A 15,627-nucleotide genomic window follows, 5' to 3' on the forward strand; every position below is an offset into this window, starting at 1 on the left:
CATTTTTAATACTGATTATTCTGTAACCCATCCTCAAACTATTTCCTTCTGTCTAGCCAATAATCATTTCCATGCTTATTACATTTTCTGTGCTTTTCTATAAATAGCTGTTCTGCTTTCGATTTTCATTTGTAAATACACTATGTCATTACTTTCCATTTACAATCCCCATCCAACTGCAGAGTCGTATCTGGCTCCAAGTGCTTGGTGCATCTGTCCAAATCTCCACCACATGAGGCCTGTGTTTCTTGTGGCCTTGGTCTTTTTTATTGAAGTAGAAAATATACAACAATATATGGCAAGTAATACATAATCAGTAGTAGGCCCTGTTGAAAACGTAGCACACAAACTGAATAATCAAATGGCTAAGGTGTCTCTAAAGGAAGAGGACTTTACAGAGGCAGATAAAGGACAGCTGCCCATGCTAGTTGCCTGTATCTGCCTGTGCACAGGGAGCTGTATACTCACAGCAGAGAGGCCATGTGCCATTGTTGGCTGACTGGTAAAGAGGGCAGCCAACGGCTGAGTCAGTCAATGTCCACTAAGCCACTTTTCAAATAGATGCTTGCTGCGTTTTCAGGCAATTACTAGAGCAAACACACAGCATCTGTCCAGCACTCTCCCTCACACTGTGCTCATTCAGGGTTACAGCGGGCAGGAGTCTCTCCCAGCATGCACTGGGTGAAACCACAAGTCACTAGACCACTAAAGGGTGAACACATTTGGGACTGAGCCAACTAATACCTATGGAAGCCTATTTCCACCCAAAAAAAGAAAGATAATAAGATTTACTTGTGATAAAATAAAAAAATGTCATGGTAATTCAAAATGATGTGATAGTAAATTATGAGATAAAAAGTTTAAAAAAAGTTTATATAGAAAGTCTTTTTTCTTTTCCATAACTACCTGAACTGATGTAAAGTGGTTCAGAGAGGTTTGGTGACCAATTTATCATTTTGAGTCAATAAAGATTTTGTTTCTTTTGTACGTCATCATTTTTATTTACCATGAGCGTTTTTGTTTTATCATAACTTACTTTTCAGAAATGTACTTCTGACACATATCCAAGGATTATTTTATATATTTTTTTAAATACTTAAATTGTTAGCGCACCAACATATACCACAGTAGACTATAAAGCCAAAATCTGCCATATGCTAAGTCATTACAGGCTTCACAATGTATAAGGCTGATCATTTACAATGTCCACTACTTCAAGTGAGCAATGCTTTTAGGAGAGTGGTGCAGTAGCCTTTGTTGGTAATATGCTTTACAAGGGAACTCAATCTTTGGAAAATGAAACTAAGTAGCACTGATAGTATGAAAGACAAACACTTTATTATATTCAGCATAAATGGTTATTTGAAAAGAAATCTAAAATCACAGTTAAACTGACAAAAACCCTTCTTTCGATAAGCATTGGAAGAACAAAAAACATTTGACAATATTTTAACCTGAAGAGCCACTGCCTACTTAACAGTGGAAAAACACTCCTTCACGCTCCAACTGGTGCCCACATGTCTGTTTGCATGAACCAACACCCAATAAAAGTGGTTGTACCAACTTGGCCTTGTTCCCTGTGGCCATAGTAAGTTAATTAATTAATTAATTAGCAGGATGTAGGCTTTCTGAGAGCCAAGACACTCTCAGTAACGATAGCAAAGGCATTTATTAAGCCAGATGGCCTTTTTCCAGTTTTATCCACACTTTACCTTCAGGAAATATTTGCTTCTAAACTCACTTCTCAAACGTTGTTTTCAAGGTTGAGGCAGAAGACACAATGTGCCAAACATTGTTCAAGCAGATTCTGATAAGATTTCTATATCTTTTCATTATAATATTTTCTTTTTTCAAGCATGTTGACAAGAGATCAAACAAGATGTTTTTCTTGCCTTTGTCTTGAAGTAGAGCAAAGTTCAAGCACCCATTTGTATTTTAAAAGGTCTGTGCTATGAAGCTTTATCTTTAATGACTTATGAATCTGAAATATATGAACCTGGAGGTTTGTTTTAGCCATACAGTCAGCAGCAGACATATTTAAATTAAAATGCAGCATTCATTTAAAGAGGATTATTGATAAGATGATGATTCAAGTTGTCAAAAATTCAAGGTTTGTTGATGTCACAGTTTTGCCCAACAACTTTCATTGTCTAGCATTACCTTGTATTCAAATGTGTTGAGAACATGACAAGAACCACCTGTAGCTTCCTCTGAGGCACATCTCAGAGCTCTACACACTTTCATTTTGACGTGGGTCTTAGGGAACATACATTGCATAAGCTTTACGTATGAATCTTTAATACAAGCTGTTGCATAATCTAGATGTTCATAAGCATAATGGAAACTTTAACTGTAATAGAGGTACCTTATGTACAAATAGAAGTACGTGAAACAGTAAAAAATAAAGTGGAAAAACTAACTCTGCTCAGTTTATTGTCAGATAGTCGATTGGTTGTTTATATATATATCATTCTGAGATTTTAAACACCTCTGATAATACCATATCACAAGGAAATACAAGTTGTGAGGATAAACATTTGTACATGTACATTTAATACATAGCCTCACATGGCCAACCATAGCATGTACAAAGTCTTTTATGTCAGTGTTTGTCTAATACTGAGCTGCCCATCTCAAACAAAAGCAGTGGGCTATCTGGTAATGTAAGACTGCTCGAGTGTGTGGTCGGTTGCGGAGCAACTGACAGCTCTCTATCGGATCTACTCCATCATCCTCAGCCCTGGTGTGGTTGGAAAATGGACACTTATCCGGGAAGAAAGTCTCTAATGGAGCATCAAAACATACATTATATTCCCCTGCTGGGCACCAAGTAGCCAATTTATGCAGACGCATTTATCATCATTACATCATTGCAAAACCCGTCTGAGCGCTGCTAATGTTACTGCTGAGACATGCAAACAACTGAGAACAGAAGACACGATCAATAAATAGGCAAACTGCTAAGAAGTGATGTGATAATAAAGACAGAACTGGAGCTATTCTGGTGGCTTTACTTCTGTGTAAAAAAACGATAATAAAAAAAACTAAATAAAGCTTCAAAAAATGTTATATTATAAACTCTTACTTAAAAGCGCTGTAACACGCCTCAAGAACTTATCAGGAACACAGCACCTAGTGTCTCCTTCTCTGTGTAGATGATATGATGATGAATACAGGGGAAGTGACTGCAGCAACTGAGCTTTTACATAACTTTGTCAGCCTGCATCGTCCAAAAGGCTGTGCTCAGTGAGTCTACAGAAAAAGGCCCTCGTTCAGTCATAGTGGCAGCTCTCCAGCCACAGCAGCTGTTACACCAGAGGGAAAGTGGACACCGTTCGCACTGAGCAGACTCCAAACTTCCAGTAAACTCTTGTGCAATGCTGCAGGATCACAAAGGTGTCGTACATCATCACATGTTTTCACCAGCCGGAGGAGAAAGGCAGCCCTGGTGAAGAGGCCACACAGGGTGCCATGGAAGCGTTGGTCTGTGAGGAGAACCAGCCAGGCCGGGGTCAACGGCTCAGCTAGAGACAGAATAAATAATAGCATTGTAAAACAGACAATATAGAGCTCATCACATATTTCTCAAACACAGTCTTATATTCAGATTGACGTCGTACCTGGCTGGAGCTCTTTGCAAACTGCAAGGCTGTCTAGCACCTGTGCAGCACTCTCCTCGGCCCATGCACTCAACCTCTGGCACATAGCAGAGGATTCAGAGGATTCTTCAGCCATCTGCAGCAGGTAAGGCAGCACATGTGCAGACATCACAGAGGGCTCTGCGAACACATTGGCCTCATCCTGCTCGTACAGACTGGAACACCTGAGTAACAGAGCATTAATAACAATTAAGCAGTACCCAATCAAAGCTGCTATATGTGAGTGTATTGATTCAGTGAGGTAACATACCCTGCCTCTAAGGCCTCTCTCAGCACAGATCTGAGATCAGACTGAGGCAGGTGACACAGCAGCACCTCCAATGTGCCAGGAGTATCCCAGCATTCCTCCAGCAGGAGGTCCAGTAGGAGTGGCAGAGCCTGGTTGACCTGCATGAAGTAGACGCTCCTCTGGCTTTCTCCTTTTCTCGAATGGTGCAGCAGGGAGGTAAAACAGGCTGCTTTCATCCTCACCTGCTGGTTTTGGTCCTGCAGCAAGTAAAGGCCTGTGTTGATCGACCTAAACCAGAAAGATTAAACATTTTAATTCCTGTTTATGGGTTTTTATTTATTTAAGATATTTTATTACATGTTTCAATGTCTGAATTTTCCTAAAGATTAAAAGTTAATTGCTCTTTAAAAGGGTGTAATTTAGCATTATTATGCTATTATATTTTACCATCATATCGGTGGCATAAAATGAAAATAATATATTCTGGGACAATATATTGTCCAACAAAAGTAACAGGCCTATAGCCAACACTATTTGATTTCCTTCACACCTGCTCATGATTGCAGGAAGAGTGCTGTGGCTCATTAGAGGAACTCCAGCCACACACAGAGCTTCAGCACACGCCATCCTGAGCACTTCAGGGGCGTCAGGGGATCGGTGGCATTCTAAGACGCTACACCAGCGCTGCAACACGGATATCTTTATACTGATTTACAAGGATGAGAAGAAAGTCAGAGCTGCAGGTAGAAGGGTTCCAGTACAGTATGTGACTCAAGTAAAAAAAGACAATAAAATATATAAATACCTAGAGTGTGAACTCTGGGAAAGCAGCAGACTAGCAGCATACAGAGCCTGGGACAGAAACTCTGGCCCCCCACGCTGTTCCTCCAGGTCCACAAGCAACAAATCCAGACACTCAGGTAGTACTGGCTCCTCCAGTGTGGCAGACTGAGGATAATGCTGCGTAGAATCGCCTCCGGCCATCACTGCTACCAGGGCTGCGAGGTAGGTCCTGCGGTACACCACACTGTGGCTCAACAATGCCTCCCTCAGGTTTGACTGGAGATAGAAAGGATTAGTAAAGCCCTTTAATCGACTTGTCCAATGATCAATGTGCTTTAAATGCCAACCAGATATACCCAGACTGCCTCGCCCTATACGAGATCTAGAATATAAAAACTGAATTATGCTTTTTGCAAATATAAACAACAACCTGAGAACAATACTTGGACTATTTCAGTGGTTTCTCAACTAAACACTTTAAATATAACATTATTATAGTAAAACTAAAGTCAGACACATGAAAACAGGGTCCTCTAGTCCAACTCTATGTTGTAATAAATGTAAAATAAGTCACGAGGCCACATGGACCCATCTTTACTTACTGTCTCAGATATGCAGTATCACATCAGAGTCAATTTAACACTACACAGGATATGCAGGGGAAGGAACAACTGGGTGGTCTAGATAATGTAACATGCTGGAGAGTTTATATAAATGAACAACATGAACAGCAAATACTAAAAGCTTATAGACACACCTATTCTTTTGCCAGAGGGAAAAAAACCATCTCAAGCCAGATTTCAGAAGGCATTGTGTTTTAGCTTCCCCAATTTCCTCCCATTGTGGATGTCGTTGTACTGAAAGTGGTTATACAGGTTTTTGGAAAGGTTGTTTTCTTCATGTTGAAATCTACGGAGCAGATCATGTCTCACCTGCAGCACCCTCTGGATCACCTCTTTCAAGCCGCTCTGCTGCGAACCCCGCCCATCCACCACCCACGTGAGCAATGAAAGCCTGAGATCAGGGCTCGCTGCAGAAAAGTTGTCCCAGATTGGACATGCCCGCTTTAGATCTGCACATAGAGAGTGGATGGCTTGTTGATGGAAGGACGACAACCCGACCTGCGGAGGTGATATAGATAAAGCATTAGAAAAAATATCTGCTGGGGCGTCCTGGTAGCATTGTGCTTAAAGCCTGTATTTTCTGCTTCTTACTATGAGTAATGGAGTCTTATATGAACGCACTATATTCTGCGAAGGTTGTGTACGTTAACCTCGAAGGGTTTCTGAACTACTTTAAGCTTGTAATTTTTTAGTCATGAATATTTAACATTCTCGAGAAATACTTAAGAGAGTTAAGCTTTTAGCAACTTAATTTGTATTTATCATAAGTGTAATGCTCTGAGACAACACAAGGTAACAACCACAAGATGTCATCTTATTTTGATTCAAATGTGAATCACGATTGGCCAGGGAGCTTTGCTGCACGTCAACTCTAGTCTCCTCTCCCCGTCTATCTATGCATGTCTCTGAAATGTCCCCCTACAAAAAAACCAATGTCTATCTTTTATACACAAGTGTGTCAGCGTGTGTGTCACACACCTGAAACTGCTGTTGGGGTGTTTGGAGGTCATGCATGAGTGAGTCACTGAGCTTTGAGAGGTACGTCTCACAGCAGAGGCTTCTTAGTGAGTCTGCCACTCCGAGGTAGGCCGCTCTCACTAGGGGGCAGCGTTGAGCTTCAGTCACCTAGCCACATTGAGGCGTCCACCCTGCGCAGCACCTCGCACAGGTCAGCTGAAGGAGCACTGGGAATGGAAACACAGCAACATTTCAAAGACAGTGTCTGATGAAAGAATACGCCAGGCATTTTAAAAGCCTGAAAGTGTTTGATGAATGAACAGGCTCTGTTTAGTCGCACCTGACAGTGCAGAGAGCTCTCTCCAGAGTAGCTTTGATCTGCAGCAGCTGTCCGTGGAGCCGGTTGTGACAGCAGCGCTCCTGTGGACCGGGCAATTGAGCCGTTAGTTTGATGAGGATGTTCATGTACTCTGAGGGGGGAGTCATGGCAACCAAAGCCTTCGAGGCCATCACTCTCACACTGTAAATAGGACTGGCAGACAGCTGGAGCAAAGGAGGCAGGAAGTCTGACAAAGTTCTGGTAGAGGAAAGAGACATTCACTGGGTCAAATGATATTCAGTGTGGAGATTTATAAATGTGCAAAACTTAGTCCTTCCCCACTGCTTTGTATGAATACAGTATAAAATGCTAACCTTTTAAAGCAACACTTTGACATTATACTGGGGGGGTTATGTGCCAAACAATTTAGTTTTAACCTACAAAAGATGTAGAACGTGTACATTTAATCTTATGGATTTTCTTACTTCAGGACTGAGCCAGGCTGTTTCCAGTCTTTATGCTAAGCAAAGCTAACCTGCAGGTTCCAGCTACATATTCATTGAACAGATATGACAGTGATATCGATCTTCTTATCTAACTCTTGGCAAGAAAGCGAATGAGCTTGTTTCCCAAAAGGTCAAACTATTAACCAGAGTTCCTCAGTCATTACGGTCAGCTATTTCTTTGTTAAGGTGAGTCACTTATTGAATACACAAGTCTATCCTTGGGTTGCCTTTAGGCCTGGATGAAAACCACTGCTGTAAAGAATTATAAAAGTTAACCTGACCAAACTGGTGAGAGATAAGTAAACAGTAATCACTCTGTTGTGTCTTGGACACCAGGCTGGAGTTGGGATAACAGAGTTAGGACAGGGAAGAGTGAAGGTTGGAGGTGAAGTCTGGCCTCATTAGGTGGACCCTGGAGGTCTTCTGCTGCCCCTCTCAGCTCGCCCAGGAGGAAGGGCTGGAGCTGCAGGGTAGTGGAAGAAGAAAGCCAGGGGGGACATGGCGTGCTGGGTGGGACCACCGTCCTCACTGCTGGGCCGCTGGCCGAGCATGCGCGAGCACAGAGAACCTGGGAACAGATTTTAATTACTGTACTACCAGGGGTATTCATTCAAACTGAATTCATTCAAATTCAATCGTCCCAACACCTAAAATTAGAGTATTTGCTAGATTTCTTTGTCTTCTAGGAAAGTAAACAGATTATCTGAATTAATAATAATGCAATTTGAATAACTTAATTTCGCAATTTACGATGGGCAGCTTTGTTTTTTAATTTCTGCCATTTTATAGACTAAATGGTTAACCAATTAATCAAGAAAATAATGGACCAATTAATCAATTTATAAATACAGAGTAAAAGTCTCACTGTAAAGTTGCAGAGCAGCGTTCCTCATGGCCCACCAGGGAGAACTGAGCAGAGTGAGCGACAAGATGGCTACAGCAGGAGCAAACTGAAGGACAGCTACTCCCAGAACAGAACCACGAACCAGGGCCTGCAGAGTGTGAACCGCACACACCTGTGATGGGAAGGACAATTAAGTGAGATCTGTCTTTGTGGTTTTAAAGACCAATATCTTCATTCTTGTTGCTGTATCTACAGACCTGTGGCAGGTCCAGTGTTTGGTCCCAGTCCTCGGGTAGAGGGGTTTTGGCAGTTTCCAGTAAGGTTTGCATACTGTGGGCTAACAGTGGCCTTGCTTTACTGGCCTCCTCTGCTGACACGACGCACAGGATGAGCATAGGCAACCCTGCAGCCCGGCGGGTCACAGAGGTGGAACGAGGGAACTGCACAAACTGCAATCCCTATAAAGCGACAGGAGAGGGAGTATATCCATGAGCTGGTATTCCAGCAACTCCATTTATTATTGAACAACACAAACAAGCATGAATCTCACTTGTTTCAGCATGTGGGCTGGGATATCCATAAGCTCTGGATCACTGTTGCTCAACAAAGAAGCACAGAACTTGGTGAAGCCGGCACAGCATCCCTCTACTGCCCCCTGGTGAAGAGAGATATGTCTTTCAGAAAAGACGATGGTGATCCAGAGTTAATGCCTCTAAATGGATTGATAAAACTTACCCAGTGGCGACATTTGAGAAAGATATTCTTGAACACTTTTGATGCTCTTGTGACATCCTCTTTTGTCAGAAGGCACTTGCTGGGTTTGGATTCCGTGAGAATTTTCCCAACCAGAGAACCTAAAAAGATTCCTATTTCCTGATAAGAGAACATGAAAGCAAGTGTTTTGAGATAAATACACACACAGCAACTATGCTAAGATCAAATGTCAGGTTTTTGCCATCTTCCTAAATGTTGATCACGCATCTTAATAGTGTATCTGGTTCTGTTTTACCTTGAGAGAGACCCAGCAGCAGGTGAGAACGAGGCTGTGCTCCTCAGATAGCAGGATACAATCCTCTCCATCCCCGGACTCTTGGGCAATCAGAGAGCTGATGGCGTTTCCCATATCACAAAAAGAAGGGGGCGCATCTAAGACAGAAGAGAACGATTTACTGTGTGATGTGTGTGTGTAAATAAATCTGAAATGTAGTGTACTTCTACCCCAAATCAGTCTTGTTTCCGCAGATCCCTCAATTACCCTTTTCAGTGGCACAAGCATCCCGGCCTCCATACAGAACACCCAGCAGCAGCAGAGAGATCTTCTCCAGCAGGACAAGCAACTCAACGGTCAGACTGTGGTCAAGTGTGTCGTACACACTGCTGGGTGCCTCAAGCACACACCTCTGAAGGGCAGTTAGAACACCTAGAACATAATTCAAGACAGGATTCAAACAACTAAACAATGTTTTTTACGGCTAAAGCTCACTTATGATAGATGTCAGTGTTGTACGGGCAACTTTGGAGAAACCAGCAAGAATAAGCTAGATTTTTAAAAGTATCCAACTCAACATGTGCCAGACCATCCCTTCAGGCTTCCCTCCAAAGCCAAGCCACCCGAGTCCATAAGAGAGCGTTGGGGAAAGGAACGCAGCGCGGGGTTGTCATCGCTAACCATATCAAACCTCAATGAGCACTTAGCAGCATTTATGGATTGCAGTCGGAATGTAAATAGAATTTCAACAAATATAACAAAAAATGTTTCTAAAATAAATAAATAGCTTGAGGTCTCACCATGTATAGGCTTGGTTCTTGCAGCCAGCATCATGTCAGCCTTGGCTGTCAGATAGTGTTCCTCCAGCTCTTTCACCAGGAGTGTGACCGTGCAGGCGGCCTCGGCGGTACTTCCAGCGCTGACAGTGATTTTACTGTTCAACCTGTAGTCCTCAGGCTGGTCATGTGATCTAGAGGAAGAACAACTGATTATCCTTCGCATCAAAAGTATGCATGCTTCTGAAGGAGGGTATGTAGGAGGTAAGGCTTACTTCTGAAGGAGGACCTTCATCATCAGTGCTCCCATCTGAGCCTCCTGCACCCGAGGACTGCACAGAAGCTGTTTGGTTCGCGTTAGCAGCACTGCAGCGATGTCCTCGGGAAAACTGGGTGGGAAGAACCTCAACAATAACTCAGCTGAGAGCTCACGAACCTGTAAAAGAAAAGAAAATCCTTTATAATATTCTTCAACCTCAATCTAAACAATTGAAACAATATAAAAGAAATATGAGGCAGGTTAAGGCAGCTCTACCTCATTTGTAGAATCTTCTAAACAGCTGATGAGGACCAGCTGATTTGTCCTGCAGACGAAATTCCACTGTCCTCTTTCTCTAGCACAGTTGATAAGAGACCCCATATTCTCTGCAAATAGGATTTCACAAAGCACGTTAACAATATGAAGTTAACAATCAACAGGAATTACACATAGAACTCAATCCTAGCACCGTATTGAACAAATTAGTTTTTTTGGGCCATTTTCCAATCACTGGTTTCCCACACCGACCTGGAGGTTGTCCCTTCTTCTTTTCTGGGCTCCAGGTGTCTGTGCAGCTCTCCAGCACGGCAGACAGCAACAGCAGCGCGGTCTTCTTCCTCTGATAACTGTGTCCTGGTGCCAGATAGCTGTATGGAAGTTGACTCAACCATTCTACAAACCCTACGATATGCAAAAAGGTTTTAAATGGTTTACTGCAACAAGAAAATAGAACTTTATAATACAAACAATGCAACTAAGGCAGGAAATAGTAGGCTGAAGTGTACGTGTCCTGATATGACTTGTAATTTAGTGAACAATAGTAAGATGAAAACCTTCAGTTGAAACATTAGTATAGACATATAAAGTTTAAAAGAAACCACAAAATACATTATGATAAATGTTATAAATCTCTACATTAGAACAGGTGTGAAGACAAAACAGCAGCTGCCAGTTATCTCACCTATTCCCTGCTCCAGTAAGTCCTGTGCCTTCTCTGAGTGGGTGGCATCTCCCTTCTTTTTCCCCTTGTGTCCTCTGATATGTGCCAAGCAGCCATCTCTGATACGAACCAGGAACCTCTTCACTCCCGCGTGAAAATGTTGTCGAAAAGGCGAAGACTCGCAGTTTAGGTTCTGAGGAATAAACCTCCTCATTATTGACATCTCCTCTGTGGTTGGAGAGTCTTTGGTCTTTGGGCTGCAGCAGAGGAGGTTGAGAGCAGCGAGACGTACTTTATCATCCGCAGATCCTAGAGCAAGCTGGAGGGTTTTCAGGGTTGAGCTACCCTGCAGAGTCCAGGGAGAGCCTCCGGTCGTGGCTCGATAGGAGCTCACGATGCAGGCCCAGGCGTGGAGGTGACCAGGGGCGAAGAGGTCCAGAGAGGCCAGCAGAGGATCCACAGCGGAGGGGAAGACTTGGAAGGTGCTGGGTAATAACTGTGTGGAGCTGTTGTTCTGTAGGAGAGTCACATCGGACGTCAGTGCCTTATGAACAACGGGTCGCCAACGCCTCGCCCACTGATTGGCCAGATCCAGCTCGGTGTGTGAAGCGGACGTCAGCGAGCCATCACATAGCTCTCGCCTCTGCTGCTGGATCAGACACCTGTAAAGCTCCGATCCACATGGCGACAGGTGATTGATCGACAAGCACTTCAGGAGATGATTGGGTATTTCAGCATATTGATCCAGCACCTGATTAAATTAAAGAAATGTTAGGTCATCATGAGCACTACTGACGACATCATTAACACGGTCATAGCCTGTCACCCTCACCATGTCAGTACCAAGATATGGCAGTAGTGCACAAAGGCGATGATATTTGGCTTTGGCTTCCCAAGGTAGTTTGATTAGTCGCTGAAGTAGAGTAAAATAAAGAGTCTTCTTTCTGTCACAAAACTGCTCACAGTCCATCTCATAGAGGTCCAGCAGCAGACAAAAGGCACTGCGCAGAAAGTCTGACACACCTTCCACCTGCCAACACACAGTAAGACAGACGTCACTGAACAATCCTGGCAGTAATGTCTTTCAAATATTTAAAAAGCTAACATAAGTCTATGTGACATGCCTCAGAGGATGGCTTTTAATGTAGGTGGTACTGAATATATCGTGTAAGGCAGAAGACATTAGTCATTCAGTCAGCGATGCACACATTCAGTATTAATTGAATATCTTAGTATTGAATGCACAATAACAGGGTAGCTATGTTTATACATGGCACTAGTCCCAGTTTAATATAAAACACAATTTTATACGATATATAGGGTCGGGGGTCCCTGCTCCATCCCTGATACAAGACCCCTGGTATAGTATATCATGCACTATTCGCTCTCCATCTGGTTTACAATGTCAAATAATGCTCTTTGTTTGCATGTTTCTTTCAGATTTTTGATTTGAATTTGATAGAATGATGTTAATTGGACTCACAGGACTTTCTGCATTGGTCCAGATAATGTGAATGAGCTCTCGCTGCAGCCTGCTGTCAGTCAGACAGAAGGCGTTCCCCCGTCATCTTCCAGATATCAGCGACACATTCTTTAACTTTCTTTAGCCACAGTGTTAATGCTGCAAAAACATGTCATATGTGAACAGGAGATATTGCCATTCAAGCACATGAACATAAACAACGTGGACATCACTCACCTTCAAAGGCAAAGTAGTGACAATCCAGCTTCTCCTCACACCGAGCATAGACCAGAGGAAACAAACCTTTCTGCAGTAAACACATCTGAAAATAGGGAAAATATGGATTTGGTAATGAAAGCAAGCACAACAAAAGTAAAACATGTTTTTGACCTGAACTTTTACTTGATTTACTTCTGTGGCATCCACATGTGAACTGAGCAAGATGTGAGGTCGACAGCAGGTGAGCAGGCCTCTGCTCACAGCCAGCTTGTCCACTCCGTCCTTCCCTGTAGGGCAGCACTGAACCTGGAGAGCACCAACAGTCAGCAGCCAGGGCTCTGAGAAATAACAGGAACAACAGCTGTTCAAGCAGGAATCTCTAGGCATGCATACTCACTTCGGAATTTGTAATATATATAGTTTAATGCTTTTTTTGGATATAGTTCAAAGAAGAACGATAAGGGATTCAAACAAAGACCACATCTATTTACCCACATGGGCACATACCTGGGTCAAATTCCAAAATGTGCTTTGCTCATGCTATTGTTTCATAGGCCTGTGACGATAACTATCTTTGTTGGACGATATTTTGTCCCAGAAATAATTGTGATAAACAATATTATTGTCATTTTAAGATCATTTTATGCCACTGGTATAATGATACAAGTACACCCTTTCAAAGAGCAATACACCTTTAAGTATTAAGGATTTTCAGACATTGGAATTGAAATGTAAATAAAATATCCCAAATAAATAAAACATAAATAAACCACACAACCAAAACAATAAATAAAATGGACGCTCTGGCTTTGTTAACGAAAATTAGGAAAATCCTGGCGGTTTTTTTTGGCATCATGTTGGTGACATTCAACACAGCGGGTATTATATCAAGGTAAGGAAAACGTATCGAGGTCATGTCCATATTTTGTTTTTTAATAACGTCTTCATTGTGACAGGCCTATTTGTCCAGCAGTGTTGAAGGTCACCTACCTAAGTGAGAGACCTGCATCAGACTCCAGGCAGCAGCTTCTCCAGCTCTGCGCTCTGATGCGGTGTTGATCAGCATGGCCACAGCGGTGCCTGCCAAAAGACGAGTGTCCCTGTTGCAGCACTGCAAGACAGGGACACTCCGACTGATAAGACGAAAAAGGGAACAACTGAACAGGTATCTTATCGTTTGAATAAGTGACTCTGAACTGATGATTTAATAAGATACCTGTCCAAGTATTATGTCCATAAGAGCCTGCAGGATCCTCTGCACCATTGGGACCCTGTTCTCCCCGTCCCACACTAGAGGAGCCACTTCACTGGACAACAGCTGGAATATTTGCAAACACACCTGAAGAGATCACAGTTCTCAGGTCAGTAAAACAGATCACACAACAAGTTTGTGCTGAATACAATGGACTGATAAATGATGTACCTTCACCACAATGTAACACAGAGGTCCATCTCTCAGGGATTCTTGTTGCATTACATCTGTGAATAACTCGGACACTTTATTCAGGAAAGACAGCAATGACTCTCGCCACACCTCACGGCCGACAGTGCTGTCTTCCAGGAACATACAGGCTAAAAAAAAAGGTTAAAACAATAACAATCAAAAACAATCAGTTGATAAAAACGTACATATAAATGAGTGACATGGTAATAACACTTCATCTTTAGGCTGCCCTGCACCAACCTCTCTGCAGATCCTCAAAAGACAAAACCTGAAATGAAGTTGAGGTAAAAGTTATTTGCAGTTCCTTTATAAATATATGGCAAGAACAAGTGAAGTGAGAGCTATATTCTGTACCTGGTCAGTGTCGACTATGGAGTTCAAACAGTGATGGGTTTCTCTAAAAACCAATTGTTGGTCCACCTTTGCCAAATGTTGCAACATCTGTCAAGCACAATATGAAGTTTCAATGAGATTCCATTTTGTTTTAAGCATTGTACGGTGAACAGACATACTGTAGGGCTCACCTGGTCCAATTTACGACAGGCTGTGGAGATGTTGAACATCTGCAGCTGCATGGAGATGAGGAGTCTGACAAGAAGCAGGAGACGACTCTCCTCCAAAACACGAAGCTGAGCCTCTGAAATTTGTCTCAGCAGCTGGACAGCCTCCTCTAAACTGCGCTCCTTACATCTTTTCACACTAGTCCTGTTCATGCAAACATAACAATTCAGCCATTATTACACCTTATTCAAAATGTGACAAGTTCTCAAGCATGCTGAGGTTATAGTTACCAACCTGGAGGATTCAGACAGTTTATCAAACAAGAGCCTGAGTGTTTGGTTGACATTCTCAGGAGCTTGATCATCGGTGATCACACAGTCTTGCAGACTAGTCATCAGGTCTTCAAACGACAACATTGTTTTAATAAATTCACTGTACAAATTGTAGATGTTGCCAGAAAAGCAGCACGCCGGCACGGTGGTCACGTGACCACTCTTATTCTACTATTTTTTTTTTAGACCATTGGTTATTTCAAAATGACAGCGAGTTGCTGCCACCTAGTGGCGGGAGGATAGTTCTGTTTTTCCAAAAGAAATGTATTTTATTGGTTCAGTATCAAAAACACCCAAAAAGGAAATCCTTTCATAAAAGATAGCGCGATCAACAGGCACAAAGATAATTTTTAAGTTATTGAAAGATTCCCATTTTCTTTTTTACAGTACATATTATGATAATATGAGAGAGTTAGTGTTTGTTTAAACCCTGAAATATTCTGGTGTACAGATGAGCAACATTTGCAATGGCTGTTTATGTGTTTAAATTTGCTGGCTTTGTCTGAATAGTCTGGAAAAAAAAAGGCAACATAAATTATTTAATGAGTATTTATTCAGATTTTTCCAGTATTAAGTAGTAAATGTTTCTGTCTTTGATTTATGAATTTAGTTGAAAGATGCTTAGGCTGTTTAAATGCATTCACTATCGAGCAGCCATTGTTTAGCCTTTGCTTTACAGCAGAAGGTTGCAGTTTATGCATGTACATGTATTGTGTGGCTCTATAAAGATGTATGCCACACTAGCTCTTGTACTATGACTTTGGACCTTCTTATACTAATTGTAAA

The 15,627-nt window shown here is 42.2% G+C and overlaps 1 protein-coding gene across 1 annotated transcript; it reads right to left on the reverse strand.

The window, feature by feature from the left end:
* Positions 1–6,314: 6,314 nt before the first annotated feature.
* Positions 6,315–12,487, reverse strand: LOC115012939 (thyroid adenoma-associated protein homolog). Its single transcript, XM_029438798.1, has 16 exons — positions 12,367–12,487; positions 11,716–11,913; positions 10,905–11,634; positions 10,472–10,624; positions 10,220–10,329; positions 9,960–10,120; positions 9,709–9,878; positions 9,176–9,340; positions 8,930–9,066; positions 8,656–8,793; positions 8,471–8,575; positions 8,178–8,378; positions 7,942–8,092; positions 7,391–7,644; positions 6,592–6,828; positions 6,315–6,478 (listed from the first exon to the last, which is right to left on the reverse strand). Exons 2-14 carry the CDS (start codon positions 11,851–11,853, stop codon positions 7,478–7,480), a joined length of 2,526 nt encoding a protein of 841 aa, XP_029294658.1. The 5' UTR covers positions 11,854–11,913; positions 12,367–12,487; the 3' UTR covers positions 6,315–6,478; positions 6,592–6,828; positions 7,391–7,477.
* Between the last annotated feature and the right edge of the window lie 3,140 nt (positions 12,488–15,627).

Source organism: Cottoperca gobio, chromosome 9 (genome assembly GCF_900634415.1).
Source record: "Cottoperca gobio chromosome 9, fCotGob3.1, whole genome shotgun sequence".
NCBI classification, from domain to species: Eukaryota; Metazoa; Chordata; class Actinopteri; order Perciformes; family Bovichtidae; genus Cottoperca; species Cottoperca gobio.

What these genes read in the sequence shown, in the direction of transcription:
- LOC115012939 (XM_029438798.1), bottom strand. Translation starts at nt 11,853, where the DNA reads ATGGACTGTGAGCAGTTTTGTGACAGAAAGAAGACTCTTTATTTTACT. An exon ending in CTTACTGGAGCAGGGAATAG is followed by an intron (nt 10,625 to 10,904) that starts GTGAGATAACTG and finishes TGCATATCGTAG; the next exon opens with GGTTTGTAGAATGGTTGAGT. An exon ending in CGCTGCTCTGCAACTTTACA is followed by an intron (nt 7,645 to 7,941) that starts GTGAGACTTTTA and finishes ATCTGTTCCCAG; the next exon opens with GTTCTCTGTGCTCGCGCATG.